Raw genomic sequence first — 15,678 nt, 5'->3', positions numbered from 1 at the left:
TCCCATGGCCGGCACAGTCACGCAGTGCAAGCACAACTGTGCATGTCATAGAATATCGATCATAAGAAAGTTTCTCAGAAACTGGAAGGAAAATTAGATGTAGACACATCCCCACACCGATACTCAACTGTCAGCCTTAGTCTTTGAAATCACTGTATCCATTCATCTGACCTGCCGATCATAGGAAAAGGCAGGTACTTAGGCACTGGAAGGCTAGATAGAAAATGATATTCACATCTGTGGGGCTGGCTCCCAGCCCAGGATGAGTACCAAGTGTCATTAAATCATGATAATCATCACGTGTGGTCTTTACTACAGCCATGTCCTTCTCCGGAGCGTTTGGTAGCCATCATTCCTACACTTTTATCTGGGATCCAAGCGGGAATCTTCCAGTTTTATGATCCATGTAGCTAATTAAAACTAGTTTAGGGGCAAAAGTAACTTATTTTGCAAAGCATGTTCACTTGAAATTGTCTCAATAATTGCATGAGCTATTTTAGGAACGAGAGCTAACATGTAATTAATTGTGGGACCCTTGTTCACATCTGCTAGAAAAGGAGTCTCTGAGGAGATGAATTTGTAGAAGTGATGTCTATTTTAAAGCTGAGGGTGCATTTCATCTTCATTAGTCTCTACATCTTGCTAGGAAAGCATGAGAACACAGACATTGCCAAATCAAGCTTGAAGGCCCTTGACTCTGCCTGTCCATTGGAAACATCCTTACAAAGCCTTCAGTGATAGCAGATCTAATTGGCAGAGCATCTTATCATACATGAAGGCAAAATCTGCCTCACTTCTTAAGGTCTAAAGGGCCATGTGAAAATACCCACTCTTCCCAAACAGAGAAGTCACCATACTGTCTCAAGAATTTCATTAGCATCATTTCATAATAGTCCTTGACAGTCTTCATTTCTTTCCATTAACAGAAAACAATTTCTCCCTCCAAATTTCATTAACCATAAACTTGAGTGCCTTAGAGTGTGCATATGCTGAGGATCACCTTTAAAGAGGTGATCAAGTGAAAATAGATTACTAGGATATGTCTTAATCAAACATTGCTTTGTAATTATGAGAATGGAGATCAGGACATAGATACACACACACACACACACACACACACACACACACACACACACACACACACACACTGCAACACTTTGATCTTGAAACTGTTCCAGAAGTGGAAGAAAATCCATTTCTGTGTCTGGCATCTGCTTTCCTTTCTATCATAAGACACACAATGCACCTGCTTCATAGAATGGATGAGTTCACATAAAACTGTACCACAGAATTCAGTCAACATCACCTCTTGTTAATATTATGCTGGTGGTTTAGGTGGCCAGAGGCTAAATAAGTCAAATCAAGACACAGTCCAGTCCCGTGTTTCTTCAGAAGTGTAGTGGGGTGGTTCACAGTTCACAAGGAGAACTTCTTCAGAACATTCAAGATAGCAACAGTCACCATTTTACTACTCACTGAGGTGTTCTTGTGTGGCCTTTGGCATTCTCCAAATTACTGGCCTTCTATGTTAAATGAAGGAGTCAAAACTAGTTGTTATTTTGACATTTTTTAACTGAATAGAATCAGTCTATGTATGTAGACATGCCAATAGTCCCGTGTCATGACCTGGGGGCCATAGGTGAATTTTCTAAAGGCTAGTTGCTTTTTAACAATACCTATCCTGAATTGCAATGGTATTTATATTGAACAGCACCAATCCCACTGGTATTTTCAGTTTCTTTCCATTTGCTGTGATGAAATGCCTGACCAAAGCAGCCTAAGGAAGGAAGAGTCTATTCTAAATCACATGGTACAGTCTGCCTACCACAGTGGGGAAGGCATGGTAGCAGGAGTGTAAGTGAGGTCATGTTGCATCTGTAGTCAGGAAGAAGAAAAACAAAATGAATGTTAGTGCTCAGCTCTCTTTCTCCTTTTGATTCAGTCCAAGAACCCAGGCCATAGGAAAGAATAGCTCACATTTAGGGTGGGTCTTCACTGCTCATTTAACCTTTCAGAAAATACCCTCATACACAGAGGTACGTTTCCACGGTGATACTAAATCTTGTCAACTTGTCAGTGAAGAGAAACCACACAACACCTAAGTTAGTTGCATGCATGGCATTTCTGATTCGATACTTTAATCACCTCTTGTGTACAGATGAGACATTTGTGACATTGGCTCTGGAGCAGTGTGGATTCTGGTTCCTGTTCCATCATCTCCTGCACTCTTGTTGCCTTAGCAACACTCTAACAATATCTCACAGCAGATCTCACTTATGTGCAAAGAGCCATGGAGAGAGGGCTGGACCATATACCTACTCTGACTCTGGGGCACCCCCTGAAGGGCTGCAGGGGTTCTTTATGGTAGCATCTCAGTTTTGTCTGTTTCCTAAAGGGGTGATTTCCACCAAGTCCTGCAAATGCTGTGCCTGGTGCTATCTTCTTGCTGTCTCTTGGAAATGGGTAATCCTCCTGAGTTGAATTAGTTTGAAATATTCCAATAGTAACTTCTACACCGGTACAGCTTAATTTTGTTTTCAAAAATTATCAGCAAGGAAATGTTCTGAAAGTCTTATTTTATTTAAACATGTTCTGCAGGATTCCAGGCCAACCCAACCTTCCTGAAAAGATGTGTCTCTGCCATGTTCCTTCAAATGTGTCAAATCCAAATCAACTAAAAATTCCCATGGGATAATGGGCTTTTTTATGAGCTTTCCTTGTATGATTACAGATTGTGGGGGCTAGGGGACAGCTGGCCTCTTCCATGAGTGACAAGGAAATTTTATGTATGAGGAAATGTCTTGGGTGGTTGCCGTGTCTCTGATTAGTAAAGCCCATATCCCATTTCACAGATTCTAGTGTTATTGATGGTATATCTTGTTGCCTATAAGCTGTTCAAGATCCATTCTGATAAATAATACCTCATGGCAAGGATAGTGGGATCTTTTCTTATTTATGTAAGCTTGTGTGATTCATCAGATCTGTTCAAATCAGTGAATTCCAGCTGAGGTCTGGTCTCTCCGAGGAAACGCAGTGTGGCTGTAAGTTAGCTTTGATGCCACCACACCTTTGAATGTGTGATACTTTCCGCTTTGGATTCAGACCTGGAGGAAGAAGGTACTCTGAAAAGCATGATTCCTGGTTTGGTTGCTCTCATTCTTGATCATAGTTTGAGTGCCGAGACCTACTCAGAAGTAGGTAATGTAGAATCTACAGAAGAAGAAGAAATGGGACAAGTCCTGGAGCCAAAGACACTCCCTGGTGTCTTTGTTTCATTTTAATTTTTTTTTTTTAGCTCTAGTGGAAGATCAGTTTGTCAAAGCATTTTGTGTGTGTGTGTGTGTGTGTGTGTGTGTGTGTGTGTGTGTGTGTGTGTGTGTGTGTGCTTGCCTGTGAAGGCCAGAGGTCAACGTTGAATATTCCTTGTTGAGTAAAGTATCGCTTACACCCTTTCAAAGCAGGGTCTCTCACTGAAACGAGAGCTTATATTTTGTCTAGGATTGTTGGGAATTAAGCTCCAGGGGTCTCTGTCTGCTTTCCAAGGGGCAAGTTACAGGCTTATTGACTGGGTGCAGGCATTGGTTAGAACTCAGGCTGAGTGGTGAGCACTAGACAAGATGAGCCACCTTCTCAGATTTTCTTTTTGGCCTTCGTTTTGAGATATGATGTTACTCAGTAGTCCAGCACAGGATACCCTCAGACTTGCTGGACCCTTTAGCTGTTAAGTAATTATTTTGGAGCAGTGTTGGGCAGGCATTCAGGCTTCTGCCACTGTGACAGCCAGTTGGTGTTAGACATCATCTATAAAGCTGATAGTGGGCTGTTTAGTTACAAAACAAATTGCCAAGAAATCTCATAATATTTTAAGAATGTTCACGATCTTGTGGTGGGCCCCATTTGTAGCTGTCCTCAACTACATGGGGCCCACTAGCCTGTAGTTAGACATGCCTGGTAGAGTAAGCAAATGTAGTGTCTGGGGGGATTTTAAGAAGGATGCAGATGTATGTGGTTTCTGTCCTCCTTCCTAAGCAGGTCCTTGAGTGCTCTCTTCCTTCTCAAACAGTCTGAATTGAAGACATACTTAAAGAAGACCTTGAGCCAAATCCCAGTTCTGCGCTATACAACAATTCCAAATCAAACTTCCTGCAGATTTTCCATCTCGATTTAAAAAAGAGTAATCCCAGATCTCTGTAAGGGACACCAGGGGAGTGGCATAGTCTTGCCACATAGGAACGTTCCCAGAGGGCAGCTATTCAGTCTTGCCCAACTCAACAGCTAGAAGAGCTCTGAGTGTTTGCAAATAGCATTGTAGGCTGAGGCTCTAAGATTCTCATAAGGCTTTGTGCTTGGCTAGGCACACTGTTTTCCTGCTGTTCATTTTGCAGCCTTATGAAGTTTCCTAATGCACAGGTATCTGCTTTCTTAGAGTGAAGCCAGCCTTTCATCGAAGTAGAGGTTAGAAGAATGTCATGTAGAGATGCACAGGGCCCAGTGAATGTTTCACTTTGTACCGTGAAGACTGAACAAATGGATAATTAAGATAACCAGATAACCAACCCCTCCCCCACTGCCCCTCCACCAGCTGACACCAAGCCTTCAGGTGATTAGAAGAGACAGAGTGGGTGTGGAGTCTCTGAAAGGGATAAGAAGTTCTGGAAATGTCTAAATGCTTCATAAATTGGCAAGATGAATCATCTGCAGGGAAAGACCAATTTAAAGTATCATCTGTCACTGAGATATAATTATATGCAATTGAATTTACCCCAACAGTCATGTGGTAAAGAAATATTTATTGAGATCCTGGAGGATATATTAGGGAATAAAGACACTTAAAATATCTTTGATTTAGGAAGCTGTTTTAGGTGGGAGTAGAGACAGATCATGCAAGCAGATGACTAAACGGGAAAAGTGCACGGTGGAGCGCAGGACCCGAGCTCTAGGATAGGAGCAGATGCCATGGCCTAGGTGACTGAGGAGGGGGCGCTCCTTGAAAAGACAGCTCCAGCAAAGATTTGACAAGGTAAAGAAGGAAGCAAGTAGCTTTATGGTGAGGAACACCCCATGAAGAGGCAGAGCATATACAGAGATCAGGAGATGTGAGCCAGCAGGGATGGTTGGAGTAGCAACAGGGCCTTGTAGCTAGAGGGGAAGGAATAGAGAAAGGTACAGAAGGTGGCCCCAAGAAATAACAGCAAGGGGAGGAGCTTGTAGAAAAAAACAAAACTGGTTTTTACCCAGAACCAGGAAAGATGTAATGGGACTGGTTGTAGCTCTTACAGAGGAAACAAATGTGTGGACAGAGGAACGTGGAGACAGGACAACCCATGAGGCAGCACTGGGCCAAGCCAGCGCAAAGCCATGGTGATTGGGTGCAGAGGAGGGGTCAATGGCAGATTTGGGGCAAATTTTGCAGGTACAGCTTTTAAAATTCTAATCACAGGGAGGATGGAGGCATAGAGGAGCTGCGTGTGTTTGGCTTGAGCAACCATCAAGAAAATGGATGGCCTTTGATAGTTTTAGTAAAAATCTCATATTTTGGGGTTGGGGATTTGGCTCAGTGGTAGAGCGCTTACCTAGGAAGCGCAAGGTCCTGGGTTCGGTCCCCAGCCCCAGGGGACCGAAAAAAAAATTAAAAAAAAAAATCTCATATTTTGTTACTGAGAAGATCGCTCACCAAATCCTGATTGTGGTTCCCCAGAGTCCACATAGAATCTGGGTGTGGAGATACAGTTCTGTCATCCCAGTGCTGAGGGAGGTGGAGACAGGATGGTCCCTAGAGAGAGCTTTAGGGAAAGTTAGTCCAGCCAAGTCAGTGAGCTCCAGGCTAAGTCAGCGGTTCTATCTCAAAAAGTAAGTAAGGTAGAGATGTCTGAGAAAATGGCTCGCCAGGTAAGGTACAAGCATGAAGTCCTAAGTTTGAATCTCCATGGCCCACATAAAACATTGGGGATTGTTGTGCACAGTGTTACCTCTGCACCGTAGGTGATGAAAACAGAACAGATTTAGCAGAAGAGCCTGCTTTAAACTATTGAGGCCGAGAGTGATAGAACGCTCAGAATTCTGCCACGCGTGTGCCTGTGTAATACATACACTGAGTTAGTTGGAGAGTGATTGAAGAGGAAGCCTGGCATCAGACTCTGGCCCTCATGGGTTCACACTCACACACACACACACACACACACACACACACACACACACACACACACACACACAGCATCCTTATGTCCTTTCTCCCTAGGAGGGATTTTTTTTGCATCTTCCTTTGTATCCTTCAGAGCTTTGTATTGACTGACACACAGCGAAAAATCACACACAGTGTAGTCCTTCCATGTAGACAGTTCTATGGCACATGAGGATTCCCTGCCTCTGAATGAAAGAGGGAACCAGTCTGTAGATACAGTCACCAATGCACTTAGCTACCAGTGACTCATTTGTATCCCTATCTTTTATAAAATTTTATTTGCATTTATGTGTATGTGTGCATGAATGATGCATTCACAGGTGCTCGTGGAGGCCACAGGAGGGCATCAGATTCTCCAGAATTGGAAGTAGCATTGTGGGCCTCCTGATGTGGGTGCTGGGATTTGAACTCCAATCCTCCAGAAGAGCAGCAGGCACTTTTTACCGCTGAGCCATTTCTCCAGGTTAACACACCACCCCCACCCCCAGGTCAAACTGTCTTCTGATATTGGTCTCGACTTCTTAAATTATCTGAAACAAACTTCCAGGTTCAAGCAAGTGTTTAATGTGTGGTAGGTAAATCAGAACGGGGAACTTAGGTTACATTAGTTTCACTGTGTAATCATTAGCTACCATGGAACCATATGCAATCAATAGGAATTTTTTTCTATTACAGCATTGTGCTTTCTGGAGGAAAAATAGTCAGTTACTTCTTTATTTACTTAGTTTCATAGTGTGAGTTCCTAATTCACCCTCCATCAGAGCGTGGTTCCCTTGCCAACACATTCCAACATACCACAGCCTTTGAACACTGATCTTTTTTTCTCAGAAGCTTCTCTCTGATAGGGGGTATGGGGTAAACCTTCTTTTCTAGCCTGGACCATTTTGTACTGGGCTATGGTGATTCAGGTATATTCATTTTTTTCATTGCTCTGACCACATAGCTTCTTTAGGGAAGGAGGGGAGTCTATTCTGAGTTATAGGCTAAGAAGAAATGTAGGTCGTTGTGGGGCCACTGGTGCTCCATCACAGGAGTATAGGCCTGCAGTTCCACACTGCTGCTGTGGGTGTGAGCACTGCATGTAGGCTCTGCTCTCATGTGGAAAGAGCATCTCAAACCTCCTATGTATGGTTCATTCAGCTCTTCAGTGAATGCAGGTGGGTTCTAGCAGTGTAGCTCTCCACACACCCCGTGTGTTGTGAGGTTGCTTTATTGCTTTGCTAGCTGATGGTTTTCTTTCTTTCCTTCCCTCCTTCCTTTTTCCTTCCTTCCTTCCTTCTTTCCTTCCTTCCTTGTTTTCTTCCTCCCTCCTTCCTTCCTTGTTTTCTTCCTCCCTCCTTCCTTCCCTTCCTTCCTTCCTTCCTTCCTCCTTTTCACCTCCCTCCCTCTTTCTTTCTTTCTTTCTTTCTTTCTTTCTTTCTTTCTTTCTTTCTTCCTTCCATGCTGGGAAACACAACCTTCATGCAAGTAATTTCTACAGTGTCTCCCATTCATGTTTAATAATTAAGAAGCCGTCCTCTCAACACGATTCTAATACTGGCCTAAGTTCCTATGCCCTTACTTCTGCCAGTCCCCTCCATTGATAACTTACTTCTGCCCATCCCCTCCACTGATAACTTACTTCTGCCTGTCCCCTTCATTCATAACTTACTTCTGCCTGTCCCCTTCATTTGTAATTTCTCATGTGATTCTGATCTCACCACACTTTCTTCACTAACTTAATTTACTCCCCGCCCCCAAAACTTCTACGATTCCAAATTCCAAGGAATCTGAGTTAGTCTGTTTTTCATTACCATAACAAAATTCTTGAGGCTAGGTCATATTTGAAGAAAAGAGGCTTATTTAACCAACAGTTTCAAAGATGTTTATAGAAGTACTGGCTCTGTCACCTCATATACCCTGGCCATATCACATGGTTTCAGATGGCAACATGAAGAGTGTATATAAAGGAGATATCATGTGGAGAGACAGTAAGCCAGAGACTACTGATGGTCCAGTCTCTGATAATAATAACTAACAGCCCTGTGAGAATTATATGTCCAAGAGTGACAATCTCACTAGGTGCCACCTTTTAAAGAGCCTACTGTGTCTACATCAGACTGTGGTGGTTGGTGTCTTAGTTAGGGTTTCTATTGTTATGAAAAGACACCACAACCACAACAAATCATACAAAGAAAAAGATTTAATTGGGGCTGATATATAGTTTCAATGGGGCTCACTTACAGTTTCAAAGATTTAATCCCTTATCATCATGGTAGGAAGCATGGTGGCATGCGTGCAGACAGGGTGCTAGAGAGGTAGCTGAGAGTTCTACATCCGGATCCTCAGGCAGCAGGTAAAGAACTGCTACACTAGGCTTAGCTTGAACATGCATGTGAGACTTCAAAGCCTGCCCCTGCAGTGACACACTTCTTCCAACAAGGACACACCTCCTAATAGTGCCACTTCCTATGGGTCTATAGGGGTCATTTTTATTCAGACCACGACAGTGTCCACTAGTAACTTGACAGGAATTGGAATCACCTAGGAAACAGGCCTGTAGGGAATCATGCTGAATACTTAAAATACAGTAGACTAATTGAACTTTGAAGATTCACACTAAAAGCAAGCGGTACTATTCCCTGGACTTGGGTCCTGCCCCATATAAAAAGGAGAAACCGAGCTCCTCATAGCATTTCCTTCTAGACTGTGGGTACTATGTGCCCAGCTTCCTCAAGCTCCTATTATTCTGACTTCTCCAGCATGATGTACTATACTCCAAACTGCGAGCCAACAAACCCCCTTTCTTTCAGTCACTTCTATCAGAGTATTTTGTCATGGCTACAGCTTCTGGTACACATACCTTAGGAGACAACTCAGACCACATTCAAACCATGGCAGAACCAGTCTTAGGACACATGATTTAGGTTAGCTCTGGTGCGCTTTGTAGAAAACCATCTATTCCTTGGGCTTCCAATTCCTCTGAATTGCTGTCTATGTTTGTGTCCTTTGACACACGTAAACTTGAAATTTAAATGCCAGAATGTTACATACAACATGCACGTGACTTACTTGAGGCGCCATGTTCTCCTTCTGAAATGCACACTTCAACTACTGCCCTGTTAACAGTGACTTTCAGATGTCTCCAGGGACCCAGTGACTTTATGTGCACAATGAACTTCTGTGCACATATGAGATAATTTTATAGACGGGTATTGCAGACATTCCAGAGCCATTTTTCTGGGTAAAACACTTTCTCCCTCTGGAGATTTGTAAAACACACAGTGAAAGGTGATTTTTTTTTTATTCTTCATGTTGTAAAATCTGTAAGAATGTTGAATATAAAGAGAACTCTTGACAAAGCAGTTCAAATCTCAGAAGCGAGTTCTCAGGGTATCTCAGGAATTATATTCTCAGCCACTCACGGCCCTCGAGGGCTAGATGATGAATTCTTGGTTGTGACAGATAGTGTCTAAGAAATACACATCAGGAATTATTTTTAATAGTGAATCTATTCAGTTAGGTAGGGTATGAAAAAGATCATGTTTCCCTTTTAGACATTTGATGATCTATTTAGTAAACACATGGAGACATTTGTTAAGAAAATGTCTGTGCTCTGGGTACCAGGACCAAGGCTGCACTATCATCTGTGTTTGGTGCAGGGTGGGGGAGGGGCTCTTTTACATGATAGTGCAAATGTGACTAGGGCAGGTTGTCTTAGGAAGCTGAGAGGGAGGGTGTGGTATGTAGTTGGGAAGCAATTGGTAATTCAGAATTGAATACCTACGGAATGTACAAGCTGAGAACCAAAAAACAAACAAACAAACAAACAAACAAACAAACAAAAAACATAGCAGAGGTTAGTGGCGTGTCTAGCCAATCAGCATGCTTTTCTTTGGTAGTATTGGTTGGAGCACGTGAGACATTTTATTGAAGTTCTTTCAGTGTCTCTGCCTGGTGGTTTCCTTATCTCTCATTTCTGTGTTTGACTCCCTGATGTGAGCTCACTCTTGAGAAATTCATCTCACTGATGGTCAAGTTTTGTTTTCTGTTAACTGACATTGTAGTTTATTGTACAGTTATGGTACTCGGAACCAGTAAGGCTCTGTAGGCTCTCCTGTGAACTTTGCTGAGATTACATTGACCCCCATTACCATGGTGATATGTTCTACATGCCGTGCCTAAAGTATGTTGCTGTAAAGTTTCAGAGAATGTTCTATGCCAGCCATATTTTTGGTTTTGAATTACTGAAGTTCACTAAGTAAATAGCAAGCCCAAGTAAAATAATAGGTAGAAGTAGATGGATAGAGAGAAAGAAGCAAATTATCCAATTAGGCACTCAAAATAGCCATCAGAAATTATCTGGGAAGCCCCATTTGGCAGCCAGCTGGAGTTCCCCATTGAGAGTCCTGGGCAGATCAGCGTGTCCTCACATTCCCTGGGTACCCAGGTTTCCACATCAAACAACAAATGGCAGCAGATGGGGTTGATGTCACAAGTCAGGCTCAGGACATCTAGCAGACACTGACTGGGAAGTTGGCATCAGTGGAGTTTCTGATCAAGCATTCTCTCCGTGACTGAGCTCCCCATGACTGGCCTTCTGGCTTCTCTTTCCCAGTGAGGCATCTTTATCCTGCAGGATAAATAGAGGTAGATTCTGTTGAAATGGTTCACCTTCTACTGTTCCCAAGGACATGAGGTAGTTTTATTCTTGGGCTATCTTGCTCATCTCTCTGGGTCATGGGGTTAGGAGCAGTATATCCCCCAGACAAGGGAGCTTGGAGGACACTTTCGGGTTGAAATGCTAGGGTCTGAAGTGGGGATGGGATCTAGGTTCCAGTGCCAGTCTCTTAGTGATCTCAAGCAGCACGTGACAATTTACCAACATGGCTGTGGGTGTTATGTTTCTGTGCTGTGGCTATGCTGTGATGTGAATTATCTCATCCTTTCTACCTGCCCTGTTCTGATTTCCTTTCCAGTGCTCCATATTTAAAAAAAACTTAAACAAAAGCAAATGCCAGGTAAAGACTCATTTGGGGCACCCTCTCCAGCTCTCTTCAGCTTTCTCTATACAATGCCCCTCTGTGTGCATTAGTGTCCTCTTAGAAATAAAACTCTGTGTGTGTGTGTGTGTGTGTGTGTGTGTGTGTGTGTGTGTGTGTGTGTGTGTGAATATAATGCCTGTAGAGGCCATCAGAGAGCATTGGATCCCAGAGCTGGAGTTACAGTTGGTGTGAACTGCCATGTATGTGCTGGGAATTCAACCCAGGTCCTCTCCAAGAACAGCCAGTGCTCTTAGTCACTGAGCCATCTCTGGCTGCTTACTCTGTTGTCCTAACTCAGCAATTCTGTCTTATCGTTTGGATTGGTGTTGGAAATGCAGGAAGGAAGCAGACCCTGGCTAGTTGGCTGCATGCTTTCTTGACTGTATTGTCTGAATATTTGGTTGTAAAGGCAGGAGGTCAAATTCAGTTTTGTGCCTATGGCTATTTCATCAGTAGACATGGGACTACCTGCATTGCCTGCCAAGGACAAGTCTTCTTTATTTCACAAGGAGGTATTTGATCCAGTGTGTCTATGCTGGGGACCAGCAAGCACCATTAACATCCTTTACGAGTTCAGCATGCTGTGGCAGAAGAACATAGGCATGTGTTTCTAACCTCACTTAGAATTACTTCTCAAACACTTGGGGACTTTCCAGGCCATGGTGTGACCACCATTCATCTGACTCCAGTGGTCAGAGCTAGGTCCCAGTGAGTGTGAAGGCATTAACTCAAGCATAAAGCAGTTTCGTGTCTCTGAAGCAGCAAAAGTTTCTGCTTCCCTGACATATTTACCCAAGGCAGAGTTCTGTTCCTTCCATTTTGGAAGGCCTTTACAGAAAGTAGTATACATATCTGCTCGTAGGTTCTTATAAAGTCAATAAAAGTAATTTTGGACCCAAATAATATGTCCACCTAAAGTGAGTGCCTGTGTCTTGTAAATCCAGTGTCCTCTCTAAGTTCTCAGCATTCTGACATCTCAGAAGCCATTGACGTGACATCCCATAATGCCATTCTGTTTGTTTTCTCCTTCTTTCAGGGGGTGTAAGGGCTCAGACAGGGTCTCACTTAATAATTCAGGCTGGCCAGGTACTTACAATGTAGCACAGGCTAAACTCATATTATTGTGATCCTCCTATGTAGCCCAGGCTAGACTCATATTTATGACACTCCTCCTGCCTCCTGTCTCCTAGGTGCTGGAATGATAGGTGTGAGTCCCTGAACTGTTTTTCCTCCTTTTGTTTCTAGTACATCATTTCCCTGTGGGGTTTAGACTGTGTATCTTACTGTTCTCCGGTATCTCCTTTGTATTCTGTTCTTTTTCTGTTTTCTTAAAGTTTTAAGTAGAGTATAACAGTCACACTGTCACTGAGTGCTGATCCCAGTGTATGACTCAGGGAAATCTTTGCTAGATGAAGATAAGAACATGCAAATCAAGGCAAATTGTGACAGCCATTGGACTCTCTCTACCTCCTCCCCTACCCATTCATGTCTCCACTGTGGGTTTGTTCTTTCTTACTCTGATCATATTTGATGGGGGGGAGCAGAGATGGGACACTCTTGTGCCTGCTTTTGTTGTTGTTTTGCTTTCTTTAGCTTTCCGACGTGAGAGACTGGGTGTGTAGCTCAATCACTGAAGTCGCATGAGATGCTGAATTATAATTCAGCACTGCAAACAAACAACAAACAAACAAACAGACAGAACAAACAACAACCAAAACAATATAATATGAAATCTAAAACTGAAACCAAAAGCAAACAAACATACAGTATGCACTATGGTGGCACATGCCTACAATCCCAGAACTCTGAACAGAGAAGCAGGATGAGCTCACAAGTCTGAGGCGAGCTTGGGCTATATAGTGGGTTTGAAGCCAACCTGGGATACAGCTTGAGACCCTGTCTTAAGAATGGAAATCGAAATCATCAAGAAATATATAAAGCATTGTATATGCAAAATACTTTAAATGTTCAAACCTATATTTATTATTTATTTTATTGTGTGTATAATGTGCATATGTGTGTGCATGCATGTGCAGGTGTGCACACAAATGTGTAATTAATATGTAGGTTTTCAATCTGTATCTGGGGTTAAACCCTCTGCCAAAAGTCTTTTCCTCATCTTATAAAAACTCCGTGTCTGGGGATCACCTCAGGTCCCATCTCTTCTCATGCCCCTCTCTGTGTTGGGATATAAACCTAAGGATGAATGCTCTTCCCTGACTGTGGAAACTGTTTGGTGCCTTGGATGAATATGCTAGCATGTTGTCTAAGGGCAGTGCCCTGAGCCTCACTGAATAAAGCTGGTCTTGTTCCCTCTACCCCATATCCTCCTATCTGCTGTATATGACCCTTTTGTTAATGGCTCATCTTTGTGGCCAAGCATCTAACCTGTCACCCCTGTATAATACAAACTTTCTGCCCTTCTCACTCATTTCTCCCAGGCTCTGTGCACTTATGCTGGGGAGATTATATCAGATGCGTCTGTGTGGTTGAGCCATTTTCCTCTTAGCTTGCACAGTAGCTTCCGGGCATCCTGCCTCAGCCTTCTCTCATGTCTATGCCATGTTTCCCATCTCAAACTCTGATCTGGGAGACCATTTTACTCCAGAATTTGCAATGACTCTCTCATCTTCTTCTTCTTTGTATAGAATAGAGTTCATTCAGGGCATGGGGAAGGGAGTTAAGAGGGTAGTAGTAGTAGGAGAGAGAGAGAGAGAGAGAGAGAGAGAGAGAGAGAGAGAGAGAGACAGAGACAGAGAGAGACAGAGAGAGAGAGAGACAGAGAGAGAGGAAGAAGAAGAAGGAGGAAGAGGAGGAGGAGAGGCTAGCCATGAGTACATGGAGAGAAGGGGGGAATGGGGAGAGAAGAGACAAAGGGGGAAGAGGGTAAGAGCAAGAAAGAAAGAGAGAACAAGAGAGGAACAAGAGTCGAAACTGCTTCTTGAGACACAATTTGTTTGCCATATAATGAACCAAATTAGAGTATGTAATTCAGTGGTTTTAATCTATCCACAAATGTGTTGCCTTTAACCATCCATTTTGGAGCAGTTTTAACACCTCAGAGAGAAATCCTGCACCAGTTAGCTGTGACTTCCTAGTCCCTTGAATCCCCCTCCAGCCCCAGGAAACCCACTGACCTACATTTTCTCTCTCTAGAATTTCCTCTCCTGGAACCTTCATTTGTGACTATAATCATGTGGTCTGTGCTCTTCTATGACTTTCAGAGCTCAGCATAATACCATTCAGGGTCAGCCTCACTACAGCTTATGTTAGCACTTCATTGCTTTTTTATTGCAGAGTAATATTCCATTTTATGTACAAATTGCACCTTACATGCCAGCCCTCCAATTGATGAAGATACTGAATGGGTCCACATTGGTCATTATAAACAATGCTGATTTGAAGATTCATATACAGGGTTGTGTGTGGACATACATGTCCATTTCTCTGTAGAACGTGCCCACTGGAGTAACTCCCTATTTCCTATAGATTCAAGTATAAGCCATCTAGTTTCTGTCTTGACTTTTGCTATTATCTGGCATTGGTGACACTGAGGCTTGATTGTTAATGTTCCCAGATCCTGAACCAGTGCCAGATACTCAGCATGTTAAATGAGTATCATATGAAAGGGGAATATAAGAGCTTCAACCTCCCTGTAACAGGGCTTCTCCTGAGGGGACATAAAGAAACATTTCTTCACCCCAGGTTAGAGAGCACCAACAGACTGAAGGGAGAGTTCTATCCAGGTCTAGCTTAGTGAACAAATAAGTCTATTGATTTACTTACAGGAGCATGGGCGACTCAAATGTGGCTGCACCATGAAAGAATCACACCATTCTCATCTGTTACCTCATATATAACTTCAGAGAGGGGAGAGCCAGCCTCCTGAGGATTTCATAGGCCACTTCCTATGGATCTCCTGAGCCTTGTGACCTACCTTCCTTCTCCCTCCAGGAGGGGCCATGAATAAATCCAGTCTTGTGAGGGTCTCCTGTGTGTCTTCACAGCTGTTCTGATTCAAGATGAAGTCAGCATGCTCAGTCCAGAGAACTGCATGGATGCTACATGGTTCAGCCATGTCCCCACATTGCTATTATGGGTACTGATTTAGTTTTATTTATCTTGCTGTGACCAGTGTGGCGGGAGAGCTCATTTTGCAATTTCTGTTTACAGTCTGTCACTGTGGGAAGTCACAGCAGGCACTGAGAGAACCATGTCCACAGTTGGATGCAGAGAGAGGGTCAGTGCAAGGATCTTCCTTCACATGCTTGTTCTTTGCTTACACAAAGACTTCATTCTTAACACAATGCGGGACCTAGCCCATAAGATAGTTCCACCAACTTTTGAGCTTTATCTTCCCACATTACATGATAATCTAGACAACCCCCATAGACATGCCCACTGGGTAGCGTTGTTGCGTGAAATATAAAAACAAAGGCACCCACTGTAGTGCTGGCTACTTTCTAGTACCAT

At 43.2% G+C, this 15,678-nt stretch overlaps 1 protein-coding gene across 6 annotated transcripts in view; it reads left to right on the top strand.

Moving 5' to 3' along the window:
- Dscam (DS cell adhesion molecule) overlaps positions 1-15,678 on the top strand; it is a 585,477-nt gene that overhangs the window by 93,410 nt on the left and 476,389 nt on the right. Inside the window, exon 1 of one of the 6 annotated variants that reach the window (XM_039087935.2) lies at positions 14,097-15,304. The exons of the other annotated variants lie outside the window; for them this stretch is intronic. Within the exon in view, the coding sequence (XP_038943863.1) occupies positions 15,271-15,304 (34 nt within the window). The 5' untranslated portion in view covers positions 14,097-15,270. Of the gene's footprint in view, positions 1-14,096; positions 15,305-15,678 lie in introns of those variants that run through there. 6 annotated transcript variants of the gene reach the window in all.

Source organism: Rattus norvegicus, chromosome 11 (assembly GCF_036323735.1).
Source record: "Rattus norvegicus strain BN/NHsdMcwi chromosome 11, GRCr8, whole genome shotgun sequence".
Lineage (NCBI taxonomy): Eukaryota > Metazoa > Chordata > Mammalia > Rodentia > Muridae > Rattus > Rattus norvegicus.
Note: the sequence above shows the minus strand (reverse complement) of the source record. Positions and strands in the feature narration are given on the sequence as shown.